Raw genomic sequence first — 14,848 nt, 5'->3', positions numbered from 1 at the left:
GAAAAACAGCCCCAAAGCATGATGTTTCCACCCCCATGCTTCACTGTAGGTATGGTGTTCTTTGGATGCAACTCAGCATTCTTTCTCCTCCAAACACGACGAGTTGAGTTTTTACCAAAAAGTTCTATTTTGGTTTCATCTGACCATATGACATTCTCCCAATCCTCTTCTGGATCATCCAAATGCTCTCTAGCAAACTTCAAACGGGCCCGGACATACACTGGCTTTAGCAGGGGGACACGTCTGGCACTGCAGGATTTGAGTCCCTGGCGGCGTAGTGTGTTAGTGATGGTAGCCTTTGTTACTTTGGTCCCAGCTCTCTGGAGGTCATTCACTAGGTCCCCCCGTGTGGTTCTGGGATTTTTGTTCACCGTTCTTGTGATCATTTTGACCCCACAGGGTGAGATCTTGCGTGGAGCCCCAGATCGAGGGAGATTATCAGTGGTCTTGTATGTATTCCATTTCCTAATAATTGCTCCCACTGTTGATTTCTTCACACCAAGCTGCTTACCTATTGCAGATTCAGACTTCCCAGCCTGGTGCAGGTCTACAATTGTGTTTCTGGTGTCCTTTGACAGCTCTTTGGTCTTGGTCATAGTGGAGTTTGGAGTGTGACTGTTTGAGGTTGTGGACAGGTGTCTTTTATACTGATAAGGAGTTCAAACAGGTGCCATTAATACAGGTAAACAGCCTCTTAAAGAAGAAGAAGTTACAGGTCTGTGACAGCCAGAAATCTTGCTGGTTTGTAGGTGACCAAATACTTATTTTCCACCATAATTTGCAAATAAATTCTTAAAAAATCAGACAATGTGATTTTCTGGATTTTTTTTTTCATTTTGTCTCTCATAGCTGAGGTTTACTAATGATGAAAATTACAGGCCTCTCTCATCTTTTTAAGTGGGAGAACTTGCACAATTGGTGGCTGACTAAATACTTTTTTGCCCCACTGTATATATGCATACTTACTTATATATATCTATGTGTACTTATGTATATGTTTGTAAATCTATGTATTTATTAGTCTGTATATGTATGTATAGTATGCATGTGTACGTATGTATACTTTGTCTACGTATGTATTAGTATGTATACATACTTTGTATGTGTACTAATGTATGTAAAGTACATATCCAGCCTGTTTGTGAGCTCAGCCTGTTCAGTCTGTTGTGTACACAGGTTTAGCGCAATGTATTGGAAAATCCAGAAGTTTGATATCTTGTCAAGTATTACTGAGATATTTAATATCAGCAATCAGCTCATCATGCTGAACATTTTGATGTATTGATATAACGAGCATAAATTCACAATTGGTTCCTTACATTGTCGTGGATGATCAGAATCAGAATCAGTATAGAATCAGTAGAATCAGCCAAGTTTCCACAGAGTAAAAACAAGTAATTTGACTAGGTAAAAACAATAGGTGGCAGGTCTTTTCAGGGACCTAATAAATAAGCCATAATAAAGTAAATTAAAGGATAAGGCGTACAAGATGAAATCTATGACAAAAGACAATGAGAGACATTTCCAGAAAAGACATCCTTTTGGAAGAATGGGTGACCATAGCTTCATCTATGTCGACGGTAAGAGTAGGGTAATGTTTGGGAGTGTGCGTCTACTCTTACAATAATAGACTGCATTACAATGTCCTGTTTCTACCATATATTGGAAGAAACAATTTTACTTTTAAGTAACATATTTCTCGCTTTAAAAGTTAGCAGATGAATTAGATATCAGCACTTGGTAAGTGGATGTAGGTTGTATATGCCGAGTTGTTGGCAGCTAACATGGCATTGACAGCAGTGCTTTCATGAATTTGCATGAGGACATGACCCAAATGATAAAAAGTAAAACACATGATTAGTTTTCAGTGTCGGTATTGCCCAAGTTTGTGCTCAGCAGAGAAACGGTTGTAGTTCAGCCATTACGGAAATTGTAAATATTTATGCAGTAAGCTGAATATTATGCGAGACTCATCATTTCAGCCTCTTCACTATAACTATATACACAGAAGTAAGCAACCATGCACTATAAATAATAAGGCGCTTTAGTGAAGCATTGACCACGGCCAGCTCACAGCGGGTCCTCGTTCACCACGGTAACTTTGGAGCTCTGGAAGGTCTCGGAGGAACAGCCTCGGTCAATCAACCTGTGAAACAAATCCTGTGAACCACAGACACTAAGAGGGGCTCAGTGACAAAGAAACCAGGAACTTGACGATAACATTAACATGTACTTGAACATTTCCAAGCAGGCAACTTATCGGGGTGCAAACGTGTCACCTTTCGGCGAAATTCAGTTTTTTAACTCAAATATGGACTCCACGTGAATTGTGTATATATGCAAAAAAAAAAAATCCCAAGTTATCAACGACGAGTGCTAGCCAATGAGAGGCAGATTAGGGCGAGTCACTAGCCAATGAGAGGCAGAGTAGGGCAGATCCCTAGCCAATGAGAGGCAGAGTGGGGCGGGTCATGACTTCGCCCTCCGTCGGTTAAACTCTGCTGCTGCTGATAGAACTTCTCGTGCTGCTAGTTTGCTCTCGCACTGCTAGTTCCACCTCCGGGCAGCGTGGAGAACACAAACACTGTAAGGAGCCTATTTTATAGAAGTAATTATGCGGCTGGTGAGGTTAGCTTGTCAACTTAAACAGCGAGTGAATCTACTCTTTTAGCTGGAATTCAAATCCTGACATTTGAAACTTTGGGATAGTTTTTGAGTATCATCTATGTGTTTCTGATATGAGTGTTATAATGAGCGAAGTTGTACGTGAAATCTGCCACACAACGTAGGGATATACTATAGGTGTCTGGGAAGCCTAACCCTGACTCGGACATGGGAATTAAATAAATCGCTGCTCAGACTGAGCCTTACCATCCGCAAACACCGCATCGTTATAATATCAGTGTCCGAAAAGCTCAACTTCCTCTTGGATGCCGCAGTCAGCCGCTGCCCAGACAGAGCTCCACACGCTACCAGACAGCTCCACACGCTACCAGACAGAGCTCCACACGCTACCAGACAGAGCTCCACACGCTACCAGACAGAGCTCCACACGCTACCAGACAGGTCCACACGCTACCAGACAGAGCTCCACACGCTACAGACAGCTCCACACGCTACCAGACAGCTCCACACGCTACCAGACAGAGCTCCACGTGCTACCAGACAGTGCTCCACACGCTACCAGACAGAGCTCCACACGCTACCAGACAGCTCCACACGCTACCAGACAGAGCTCCACACGCTACCAGACAGCTCCACACGCTACCAGACAGAGCTCCACACGCTACCAGACAGAGCTCCACACGCTACCAGACAGAGCTCCACACGCTACCAGACAGCTCCACACGCTACCAGACAGAGCTTCCCGTGGTTCCCGTTGGGCACTAAAGAACGCCGCCTGCGTTCAGCAGAGTGGGCATAGTGTTTGGTGAAAAATTGCAAAAATACTTGTACCCCTTGTTTCTCTAAATTGGGGATCTCTTTCAGTCATAGTGATAGAGGGGCATAGATAACTACGTTGACGATCATTAGAGACAAATTTCCATGTAAAAATAAAAACGCTTCTCCATTGACCTACACGGCAGATACAAGGGTTAGTATCTGACCCGTGCCGTGTTGAAATTTATGACGTATATACAGTTAACTAAATTTGCTGTTGTAAACATTAGTCTTGCAGCTCTTATAATATAAATTATTAGGGTTAATGTATGTCACTTATTTCAAGTAAAATAATATACATTTTTTTGTGGCAGATTTTTTTTTCAAAATCAAAACCAATTCATTGCAAATGATTAGCAAATGTGTCCTTCAAAAAAGAAGACTAATATTTGACTAAAGCTGAGAGAGGGAACTGGATGTGAATTCCGCATTAAGTTCTCCAAGCCAGCTTTGCTTTGAACAAAATGGAACCAAAACGGCCACGACATGAGTACGATCAATTCAAGGACATTAAGAGATAGAAGTTAGCCATGGCAGAAGACAAAGCTTATGAGAGGTACCCACAGGTTCCTTGTGTTTATTACCTTCACAGACAACACCAGCGTCTTCATGGTGACGGCAGTTGTGGGACCCCAGCCCACTGTGGCCACACTGTGTGAGGTTTGATTCATTCCCGCTACAGTTGATGTCATCCAAGAGGATGAGCCCTCGTCCTTGTCCAAAACGGGCACTACCTTCTGCAGACAGCCCCCTCCCACAGCCCAGCTGCCTACACACCACCTGGGCATCTGGAAGGCCCCAGCCATCGTCACAAACTGTGCCCCACTGGCCCCAGATAAAGATCTCCACCCTGCCAGAGCAGGAGCTGTTCCCTCCATTGACCAGGCGGACTTCACCGTTAGCCACAGAGTTTTCTGTCATTTCACCTGCAAAACAAGTCTCTGTTAACCCACAAGACTGCTTCTACTGGCCCAATGCTACCAAAGGACCAGGAAGATGTACATTTCAACATATTTTGCTCTTAAATAGCATCACCAACCAGGCAACGTCATCTTCGAATTTCGACTCAAAACATTAGTTTCAATTTTGATGTAACAGTTTATTGTACTGAGATGACTGTCAATGATTTGCAAATGTCTCCCCAAAGAAGGAAAACTCAAAGAAGCTGAGGGAGGGAACTGAATGTGGAATCCCGCATTAAGTTCTCCCAGCCAGCTTTTGTTTCGAACAAAGATGGAACCAAAGCGGTCACGACCTGAGTACAATTAATTCAAAGACTTTAAGAGACAGAAGTTAGCCATGGCAGAAGACAAAGCACATGACAGGTAACCACAGTTTCCTTGTGTTTATTACCTTCACAGATAACACCAGCGTCTTCATGGTGACCGCAGTCATGGGACCCCAGCCCACTGTGGCCACACTGTGTGAGGTTTGATTCGTGGCCGATGCAGTGAATGTCATCCAACCCTATAGGCCCTTGGCCAGGTCCAAAAGAGGCCCTTTGTGATGCAAACAGTGCATTCCCGCAGCCCAGCTGCCTACACACCACCTGGGCATCTGGAAGGCCCCAGCCATCGTCACAAACTGTGCCCCACTGGCCCCAGATAAAGATCTCCACCCTGCCAGAGCAGGAGCTGTTCCCTCCATTGACCAGGCGGACTTCACCGTTAGCCACAGAGTTTTCTGTCATTTCACCTGCAAAACAAGTCTCTGTTAACCCACAAGACTGCTTCTACTGGCCCAATGCTACCAAAGGACCAGGAAGATGTACATTTCAACATATTTTGCTCTTAAATAGCATCACCAACCAGGCAACGTCATCTTCGAATTTCGACTCAAAACATTAGTTTCAATTTTGATGTAACAGTTTATTGTACTGAGATGACTGTCAATGATTTGCAAATGTCTCCCCAAAGAAGGAAAACTCAAAGAAGCTGAGGGAGGGAACTGAATGTGGAATCCCGCATTAAGTTCTCCCAGCCAGCTTTTGTTTCGAACAAAGATGGAACCAAAGCGGTCACGACCTGAGTACAATTAATTCAAAGACTTTAAGAGACAGAAGTTAGCCATGGCAGAAGACAAAGCACATGACAGGTAACCATAGTTTCCTTGTGTTTATTACCTTCACAGATAACACCAGCGTCTTCATGGTGACCGCAGTCATGGGACCCCAGCCCACTGTGGCCACACTGTGTGAGGTTTGATTCGTGGCCGATGCAGTGAATGTCATCCAACCCTATAGGCCCTTGGCCAGGTCCAAAAGAGGCCCTTTGTGATGCAAACAGTGCATTCCCGCAGCCCAGCTGCCTACACACCACCTGGGCATCTGGAAGGCCCCAGCCATCGTCACAAACTGTGCCCCACTGGCCCCAGATAAAGATCTCCACCCTGCCAGAGCAGGAGCTGTTCCCTCCATTGACCAGGCGGACTTCACCATCAGCCACAGAGTTTTCTGTCGTTTCACCTGCAAAACAAGTCTCTGTTAACCCACAAGACTGCTTCTACTGGCCCAATGCTACCAAAGGACCAGGAAGTTGAACATTCCAACATATTTTGCTCTTAAATAGCATCACCAACCAGGCAACGTCATCTTCGAATTTCGACTCAAAACATTAGTTTCAATTTTGATGTAACAGTTTATTGTACTGAGATGACATTCAACTATTTGAAAATGTCTCCCCAAAGAAGGAAAACTCAAAGAAGCCGAGGGAGGGAACTGAATGTGGAATCCCGCATTAAGTTCTCCCAGCCGGCTTTTGCTTCGAACAAAAATGGAACCAAAACGGCCACGACATGAGTATGATTATTTGGAGGAAATGAAGAGATAGAAGTTAGCCATGGGAGAAGACAAAGCTTATGAGAGGTACCCACAGGTTCCTTGTGTTTATTACCTTCACAGACAACACCAGCGTCTTCATGGTGACGGCAGTTGTGGGACCCCAGCCCACTGTGGCCACACTGTGTGAGGTTTGATTCATTCCCGCTACAGTTGATGTCATCCAAGAGGATGAGCCCTCGTCCTTGTCCAAATAGGGCACTACCTTCTGCAGACAGCCCCCTCCCACAGCCCAGCTGCCTACACACCACCTGGGCATCTGGAAGGCCCCAGCCATCGTCACAAACTGTGCCCCACTGGCCCCAGATAAAGATCTCCACCCTGCCAGAGCAGGAGCTGTTCCCTCCATTGACCAGGCGGACTTCACCGTTAGCCACAGAGTTTTCTGTCATTTCACCTGCAAAACAAGTCTCTGTTAACCCACAAGACTGCTTCTACTGGCCCAATGCTACCAAAGGACCAGGAAGATGTACATTTCAACATATTTTGCTCTTAAATAGCATCACCAACCAGGCAACGTCATCTTCGAATTTCAACTCAAAACATTAGTTAAAATTTTGATGTAACAGTTTATTGTACTGAGATGACATTCAATGATTTGCAAATGTCTCCCCAAAGAAGGAAAACTCAAAGAAGCCGAGGGAGGGAACTGAATGTGGAATCCCGCATTAAGTTCTCCAAGCCAGCTTTTGTTTCAAACAAAGATGGAACCAAAACGGTCATGACCTGAGTACAATTAATTCAAGGACGTTAAGAGATAGAAGTTAGCCATGGCAGAAGACAAAGCTTATGAGAGGTACCCACAGGTTTCTTGTGTTTATTACCTTCACAGACAACACCAGCGTCTTCATGGTGACGGCAGTTGTGGGACCCCAGCCCACTGTGGCCACACTGTGTGAGGTTTGATTCATTCCCGCTACAGTTGATGTCATCCAAGAGGATGAGCCCTCGTCCTTGTCCAAAACGGGCACTACCTTCTGCAGACAGCCCCCTCCCACAGCCCAGCTGCCTACACACCACCTGGGCATCTGGAAGGCCCCAGCCATCGTCACAAACTGTGCCCCACTGGCCCCAGATAAAGATCTCCACCCTGCCAGAGCAGGAGCTGTTCCCTCCATTGACCAGGCGGACTTCACCGTTAGCCACAGAGTTTTCTGTCATTTCACCTGCAAAACAAGTCTCTGTTAACCCACAAGACTGCTTCTACTGGCCCAATGCTACCAAAGGACCAGGAAGATGTACATTTCAACATATTTTGCTCTTAAATAGCATCACCAACCAGGCAACGTCATCTTCGAATTTCGACTCAAAACATTAGTTTCAATTTTGATGTAACAGTTTATTGTACTGAGATGACATTCAACTATTTGAAAATGTCTCCCCAAAGAAGGAAAACTCAAAGAAGCCGAGGGAGGGAACTGAATGTGGAATCCCGCATTAAGTTCTCCCAGCCGGCTTTTGCTTCGAACAAAAATGGAACCAAAACGGCCACGACATGAGTATGATTATTTGGAGGAAATGAAGAGATAGAAGTTAGCCATGGCAGAAGACAAAGCTTATGAGAGGTACCCACAGGTTCCTTGTGTTTATTACCTTCACAGACAACACCAGCGTCTTCATGGTGACGGCAGTTGTGGGACCCCAGCCCACTGTGGCCACACTGTGTGAGGTTTGATTCATTCCCGCTACAGTTGATGTCATCCAAGAGGATGAGCCCTCGTCCTTGTCCAAATAGGGCACTACCTTCTGCAGACAGCCCCCTCCCACAGCCCAGCTGCCTACACACCACCTGGGCATCTGGAAGGCCCCAGCCATCGTCACAAACTGTACCCCACTGGCCCCAGATAAAGATCTCCACCCTGCCAGAGCAGGAGCTGTTCCCTCCATTGACCAGGCGGACTTCACCATCAGCCACAGAGTTTTCTGTCGTTTCACCTGCAAAACAAGTCTCTGTTAACCCACAAGACTGCTTCTACTGGCCCAATGCTACCAAAGGACCAGGAAGTTGAACATTCCAACATATTTTGCTCTTAAATAGCATCACCAACCAGGCAACGTCATCTTCGAATTTCGACTCAAAACATTAGTTTCAATTTTGATGTAACAGTTTATTGTACTGAGATGACATTCAACTATTTGAAAATGTCTCCCCAAAGAAGGAAAACTCAAAGAAGCCGAGGGAGGGAACTGAATGTGGAATCCCGCATTAAGTTCTCCCAGCCGGCTTTTGCTTCGAACAAAAATGGAACCAAAACGGCCACGACATGAGTATGATTATTTGGAGGAAATTAAGAGATAGAAGTTAGCCATGGCAGAAGACAAAGCTTATGAGAGGTACCCACAGGTTCCTTGTGTTTATTACCTTCACAGACAACACCAGCGTCTTCATGGTGACGGCAGTTGTGGGACCCCAGCCCACTGTGGCCACACTGTGTGAGGTTTGATTCATTCCCGCTACAGTTGATGTCATCCAAGAGGATGAGCCCTCGTCCTTGTCCAAATAGGGCACTACCTTCTGCAGACAGCCCCCTCCCACAGCCCAGCTGCCTACACACCACCTGGGCATCTGGAAGGCCCCAGCCATCGTCACAAACTGTGCCCCACTGGCCCCAGATAAAGATCTCCACCCTGCCAGAGCAGGAGCTGTTCCCTCCATTGACCAGGCGGACTTCACCATCAGCCACAGAGTTTTCTGTCGTTTCACCTGCAAAACAAGTCTCTGTTAACCCACAAGACTGCTTCTACTGGCCCAATGCTACCAAAGGACCAGGAAGTTGAACATTCCAACATATTTTGCTCTTAAATAGCATCACCAACCAGGCAACGTCATCTTCGAATTTCGACTCAAAACATTAGTTAAAATTTTGATGTAACAGTTTATTGTACTGAGATGACATTCAATGATTTGCAAATGTCTCCCCAAAGAAGGAAAACTCAAAGAAGCTGAGGGAGGGAACTGAATGTGGAATCCCGCATTAAGTTCTCCAAGCCAGCTTTTGTTTCAAACAAAGATGGAACCAAAACGGTCATGACCTGAGTACAATTAATTCAAGGACGTTAAGAGATAGAAGTTAGCCATGGCAGAAGACAAAGCTTATGAGAGGTACCCACAGGTTCCTTGTGTTTATTACCTTCACAGACAACACCAGCGTCTTCATGGTGACGGCAGTTGTGGGACCCCAGCCCACTGTGGCCACACTGTGTGAGGTTTGATTCATTCCCGCTACAGTCGATGTCATCCAAGAGGATGAGCCCTCGTCCTTGTCCAAAACGGGCACTACCTTCTGCAGACAGCCCCCTCCCACAGCCCAGCTGCCTACACACCACCTGGGCATCTGGAAGGCCCCAGCCATCGTCACAAACTGTGCCCCACTGGCCCCAGATAAAGATCTCCACCCTGCCAGAGCAGGAGCTGTTCCCTCCATTGACCAGGCGGACTTCACCGTTAGCCACAGAGTTTTCTGTCATTTTACCTGCAAAACAAGTCTCTGTTAACCCACAAGACTGCTTCTACTGGCCCAATGCTACCAAAGGACCAGGAAGATGTACATTTCAACATATTTTGCTCTTAAATAGCATCACCAACCAGGCAACGTCATCTTCGAATTTCAACTCAAAACATTAGTTTAAATTTTGATGTAACAGTTTATTGTACTGAGATGACATTCAATGATTTGCAAATGTCTCCCCAAAGAAGGAAAACTCAAAGAAGCCGAGGGAGGGAACTGAATGTGGAATCCCGCATTAAGTTCTCCAAGCCAGCTTTTGTTTCAAACAAAGATGGAACCAAAACGGTCATGACCTGAGTACAATTAATTCAAGGACGTTAAGAGATAGAAGTTAGCCATGGCAGAAGACAAAGCTTATGAGAGGTACCCACAGGTTTCTTGTGTTTATTACCTTCACAGACAACACCAGCGTCTTCATGGTGACGGCAGTTGTGGGACCCCAGCCCACTGTGGCCACACTGTGTGAGGTTTGATTCATTCCCGCTACAGTTGATGTCATCCAAGAGGATGAGCCCTCGTCCTTGTCCAAAACGGGCACTACCTTCTGCAGACAGCCCCCTCCCACAGCCCAGCTGCCTACACACCACCTGGGCATCTGGAAGGCCCCAGCCATCGTCACAAACTGTGCCCCACTGGCCCCAGATAAAGATCTCCACCCTGCCAGAGCAGGAGCTGTTCCCTCCATTGACCAGGCGGACTTCACCGTTAGCCACAGAGTTTTCTGTCATTTCACCTGCAAAACAAGTCTCTGTTAACCCACAAGACTGCTTCTACTGGCCCAATGCTACCAAAGGACCAGGAAGTTGAACATTCCAACATATTTTGCTCTTAAATAGCATCACCAACCAGGCAACGTCATCTTCGAATTTCGACTCAAAACATTAGTTTCAATTTTGATGTAACAGTTTATTGTACTGAGATGACATTCAACTATTTGAAAATGTCTCCCCAAAGAAGGAAAACTCAAAGAAGCCGAGGGAGGGAACTGAATGTGGTATCCCGCATTAAGTTCTCCCAGCCGGCTTTTGCTTCGAACAAAAATGGAACCAAAACGGCCACGACATGAGTACGATCAATTCAAGGACGTTAAGAGATAGAAGTTAGCCATGGCAGAAGACAAAGCTTATGAGAGGTACCCACAGGTTCCTTGTGTTTATTACCTTCACAGACAACACCAGCGTCTTCATGGTGACGGCAGTTGTGGGACCCCAGCCCACTGTGGCCACACTGTGTGAGGTTTGATTCATTCCCGCTACAGTTGATGTCATCCAAGAGGATGAGCCCTCGTCCTTGTCCAAAACGGGCACTTCCTTCTGCAGACAGCCCCCTCCCACAGCCCAGCTGCCTACACACCACCTGGGCATCTGGAAGGCCCCAGCCATCGTCACAAACTGTGCCCCACTGGCCCCAGATAAAGATCTCCACCCTGCCAGAGCAGGGGCTGTTCCCTCCATTGACCAGGCGGACTTCTCCCATAGTGGCTTGGTTGTTGACTTGTGCTGTTTGAAGATGACATTGTAAGACATGTAACATTTCTGTTTATTTATTGGAAAGATAACTTCAGCTTGACCTTCTGTGATTGGTCAGCAGACCCACACTGTTGAAATTGGTCAAACGCTTTTCGTGTGTTTTGGCACATTGATACCCTCCGAGAAGTTGTTAACATTGCCGGTTTCAATGGCTTCCATTCAGCCCGTTTGAGCCCGAGCCAGATACCGAATCAAGTTTGATACTGAATCAAGTTGGAGGCCGAACAGTCGGAACCAGGAGCGGAGCAGGACGTTCCGCAGTTGTCCGTCATTATGAAGTGGCTATCTCATATCAGATACAACGTTACCACATTACTCATTAAAAATAAGGCTAACGCGGCTCGTTTGGGGAGGGCATTCTCTGCTCTGGCTTCCTGCATCCATCTGTTGTGATTGGTACATTCTGTACATTATCCTTTCCACTTTTTTATATGAACTATTCCAACACCGCTGTATTTGAAATTAATTTAGCAATCTGGATCAATGTGCTCCAATATGCCCAATGATGTTGCCTCAGGAGTTATTTGTTTTTTTATAAAACACTTAGTTGTTCAGCAATTATTTCTCACGCAGCTTCCAGTCCACCCCACATGCATGGTGCACCAACCATGCCCTGAGCCCAACTGCTTGAATCCATATACCCTACAGCACATAAACAACATCCTGAGAGCGGCCTATGAACCTTTGAGGCGTAGAACAGAAGAACAGTACGTTTTTATTACATGTAAGGAGATACAACTGTCTAAAATAAAATAGAAACAGTAATGATCACTGTACCATATGACCCAAATAACAAATGAATAACAATATAAATGAATGTTTTGCACATGTACAAACACTTGACAGAAGCATCCCTGTACATACACAGTCAAGACGTTTTTTTAACAGGATTGGTAAAAGAGCCTCCCTACTGGCGCCGTTGGTGCCTCAGACGGAGCTTCAGCCTCACACACACCGTGGCGTTATGCTATATGTGTCCGGGAAGCCTTACCCTCGGACGTGGGTATTAAATAAATGGCTGCTCAGAAGGAGCAGCTATTTAAGGTTACCATCCACACCGAGTACTGTTGTACAGATGGGCCAGGGCAACTGCAGCAGAAACTTTACGCTTGGTAGATCGTTGCTGCTTTTTGTTGCCACAGACCTCAGGCAAACTTTACAGCGGACAGTGGTTTGATCGAGGCATCAACATTTTTGGAGAAACCTGCTTAATTATTACATTTGGTCTTGAAAGGTCCTGACTGTTTTAATGCCAATTTGTCTGAATTTGATCACCGACTAAAAGGAACTTCTTTCAAAGACAACGGAATTGCACTGTACAGTTGCAATCTGGAAAGTAGTACGTGACTTGATCGAAGATGCCCCCTCCCTCTCTTTGCTCAGTTACGTATGATGCAAGCGCGCTGGGACGAGCCCCCCCGGAACCCCTAGAGATTGCATTGAAGGCTCTGTTTTTCGAAAAAAAAAAAAAAAGATTTTACATGAGAGTCAATGAGAGGCTCCTGGGGCAATTTTCCACGTGATGAAATCACCCCAGAGAAGCGGGACCATTTGGAACACGACTTGAATTGGACAAATCTGATTGGCCAATGACAGAACACAGTTAACTACTGTTTCTGTGATAGAAAAAAAATCCCTCTCTTTTTCCCCATTGGTATTGCGTCGCCCAAAATTGTTTGTAGAGTTTACCTGAGCAAGTCCTGGCAACTGTGTGGATAAGCAGCAGCACTAGCAAGCTCCTTGCTCCCATCTTGATGGGCCAGTCCTTCAAAACTCAACAGATTTAAAACAGATAATCACAAGTTATCAGTGCAATCAGTGAACTTACAATATAGGTAGTGCTATATAATCATGACTAAGAATGCTGAGGACAGAATTCTGTGTGATTAATCTTGGAACAATGCAATTCTTCCCAATAGCAGCCTGTGGCTGGAGTCGTTGCTACAGATAAGTGTGTAGGGGGGACATTCAAAGTACTTCTTCATCTCTGTGCCACATTGAACGGTTTTAAAAATCGGTGATGAATTAACATTGTAAGTGCTGCATTCCTGACGTGATTTACCATGCAGTAGCTTGTGCAACCAAAATATTGGGAAACACTGGTGTGATGGCTTCTCTTTGTAGAGCATTGTGTTTTGGCTCTTGCAGATAGATAAATATAGATCATCCAAACAAGGCAGTCCCATGGTCTCTATATCTGCAGGTATCTAAGGTCACGAAAAACTCCTTCAGAGAGGAACTAATTCAAAACTCTGTCTTGAAACAGTCTTGCTCACTTTTCAGCAAGATTTGTATTGTGCAGAAAACAAAAGCAGTTTTTCCATTATTACCTATGTTTTATGGGGAGAAATTAGGTCAGAATTTTTTTATGATAAAAAGTTGTGATCCAGACATCTTGTGATTGAAAATCCTTTTCAATGCATTTTGAGTTCACACCAGATCTGCCTTAACTACCTTGAAGCAAAGAATTATCTCACCATACATGCCTATAGAAGGATCCTTAGGTCTCATCAACAGGAATGAAGTGTGAAAGAGCAATCACACAACTTACCACAGAAGCACAAAGTAGCAGAGAGATCCCTCTGAATATTGGGACAGAAAATCCAATCCGCTCTTGAGTGTGACCCATCACTTTTCCAAAGCCTATTTATGCATATCGAAATTATAACTCAGCAACCCTCAAATGAATGGTTCCTTGTTTGCTTTCTTTGTGGAGGGAGGGATTCTGCATTCATTGACTAAATCTAAAGTAGATAGTGCATCACATCTGTCCCCTGTGAAATGGACCTGTATCTGACAAGTAGGCCAGCTTCCCTTTGTCTTCTCCCCTTAGTTTGCCAAGAGAATATGATCTAGGTCCTCTTTGAGAACATCAAAACACTGGTCTTTGTCTTTTTGAACGGCTCTGGTTCCGGAAGTACATTTTTAAGCCAGGGTTTTAAGCCTGGAACCAAGCCAAAATGTAGTCAGGGTAGTTGTGACCATGTGACCACCAAATGTTTGATCCGGTGTAAAAAACTGTGTACATTATTTTTGTGAACGAGTGAAGGAACCCGTAAACCATTGCAAACCTTTTCGCAATGGTTACAACCCAATAGTTGAGCGTGTTTCTTGCATCCTATAACCTTTGTAATTATTTTATTGTTCATATTGTTAATACAAGTTGTGTCATATATTCTGTGTTTGCGTGCATTTGTGTGTGTATGAATATATGTGTGTGTATGTATAGTGCTTCATATAGTGCATGGCGTTGTCATCGACATGGTACGTTCCTTCGTTCCTGACTGCAGTCAACGCGTAATTACGTTACTCGTTTTTATGTGAATTCAGTCTCGTATTCATTAAAAATGATGTATTCCAAGCTTTTATACTACAAAAAATACTAAGAAGCACTGCTAGTGCTATATCGTATTCAATCATATATCATATATTTTTTAGCATATATTCAATATTAACATATCTTTCAATATGTAGAACTAATTTCCCTCTACAGCTCTAACCACAACTCTAACTTCCATTAATCTAATCCAATC

At 44.8% G+C, this 14,848-nt stretch overlaps 2 protein-coding genes across 2 annotated transcripts; both read right to left on the bottom strand.

The window, feature by feature from the left end:
* Positions 1 to 2,070: 2,070 nt before the first annotated feature.
* LOC307071443 (scavenger receptor cysteine-rich domain-containing group B protein-like) lies at positions 2,071 to 5,131 on the bottom strand (the record flags this gene model as incomplete). The annotated part of the gene is made up of 3 exons (XM_079730422.1): positions 2,071 to 2,160; positions 4,006 to 4,355; positions 4,795 to 5,131. 3 exons carry the CDS (start codon positions 5,129 to 5,131, stop codon positions 2,071 to 2,073), a joined length of 777 nt encoding a protein of 258 aa, XP_079586548.1.
* Positions 5,132 to 6,711: 1,580 nt separating this feature from the next.
* Positions 6,712 to 10,514, bottom strand: LOC307071442 (scavenger receptor cysteine-rich domain-containing protein DMBT1-like; the record flags this gene model as incomplete). The annotated part of the gene is made up of 5 exons (XM_079730421.1): positions 6,712 to 6,725; positions 7,102 to 7,431; positions 7,871 to 8,176; positions 9,466 to 9,738; positions 10,178 to 10,514. 5 exons carry the CDS (start codon positions 10,512 to 10,514, stop codon positions 6,712 to 6,714), a joined length of 1,260 nt encoding a protein of 419 aa, XP_079586547.1.
* Positions 10,515 to 14,848: the final 4,334 nt, after the last annotated feature.

This window comes from Pollachius pollachius, assembly GCF_949987615.1.
Source record: "Pollachius pollachius genome assembly, chromosome: 2".
In the NCBI taxonomy this organism is placed as follows: domain Eukaryota; kingdom Metazoa; phylum Chordata; class Actinopteri; order Gadiformes; family Gadidae; genus Pollachius; species Pollachius pollachius.
The sequence above is the reverse complement of the archived record's forward strand: the minus strand, read 5'-3'. Positions and strand labels throughout refer to the sequence as shown.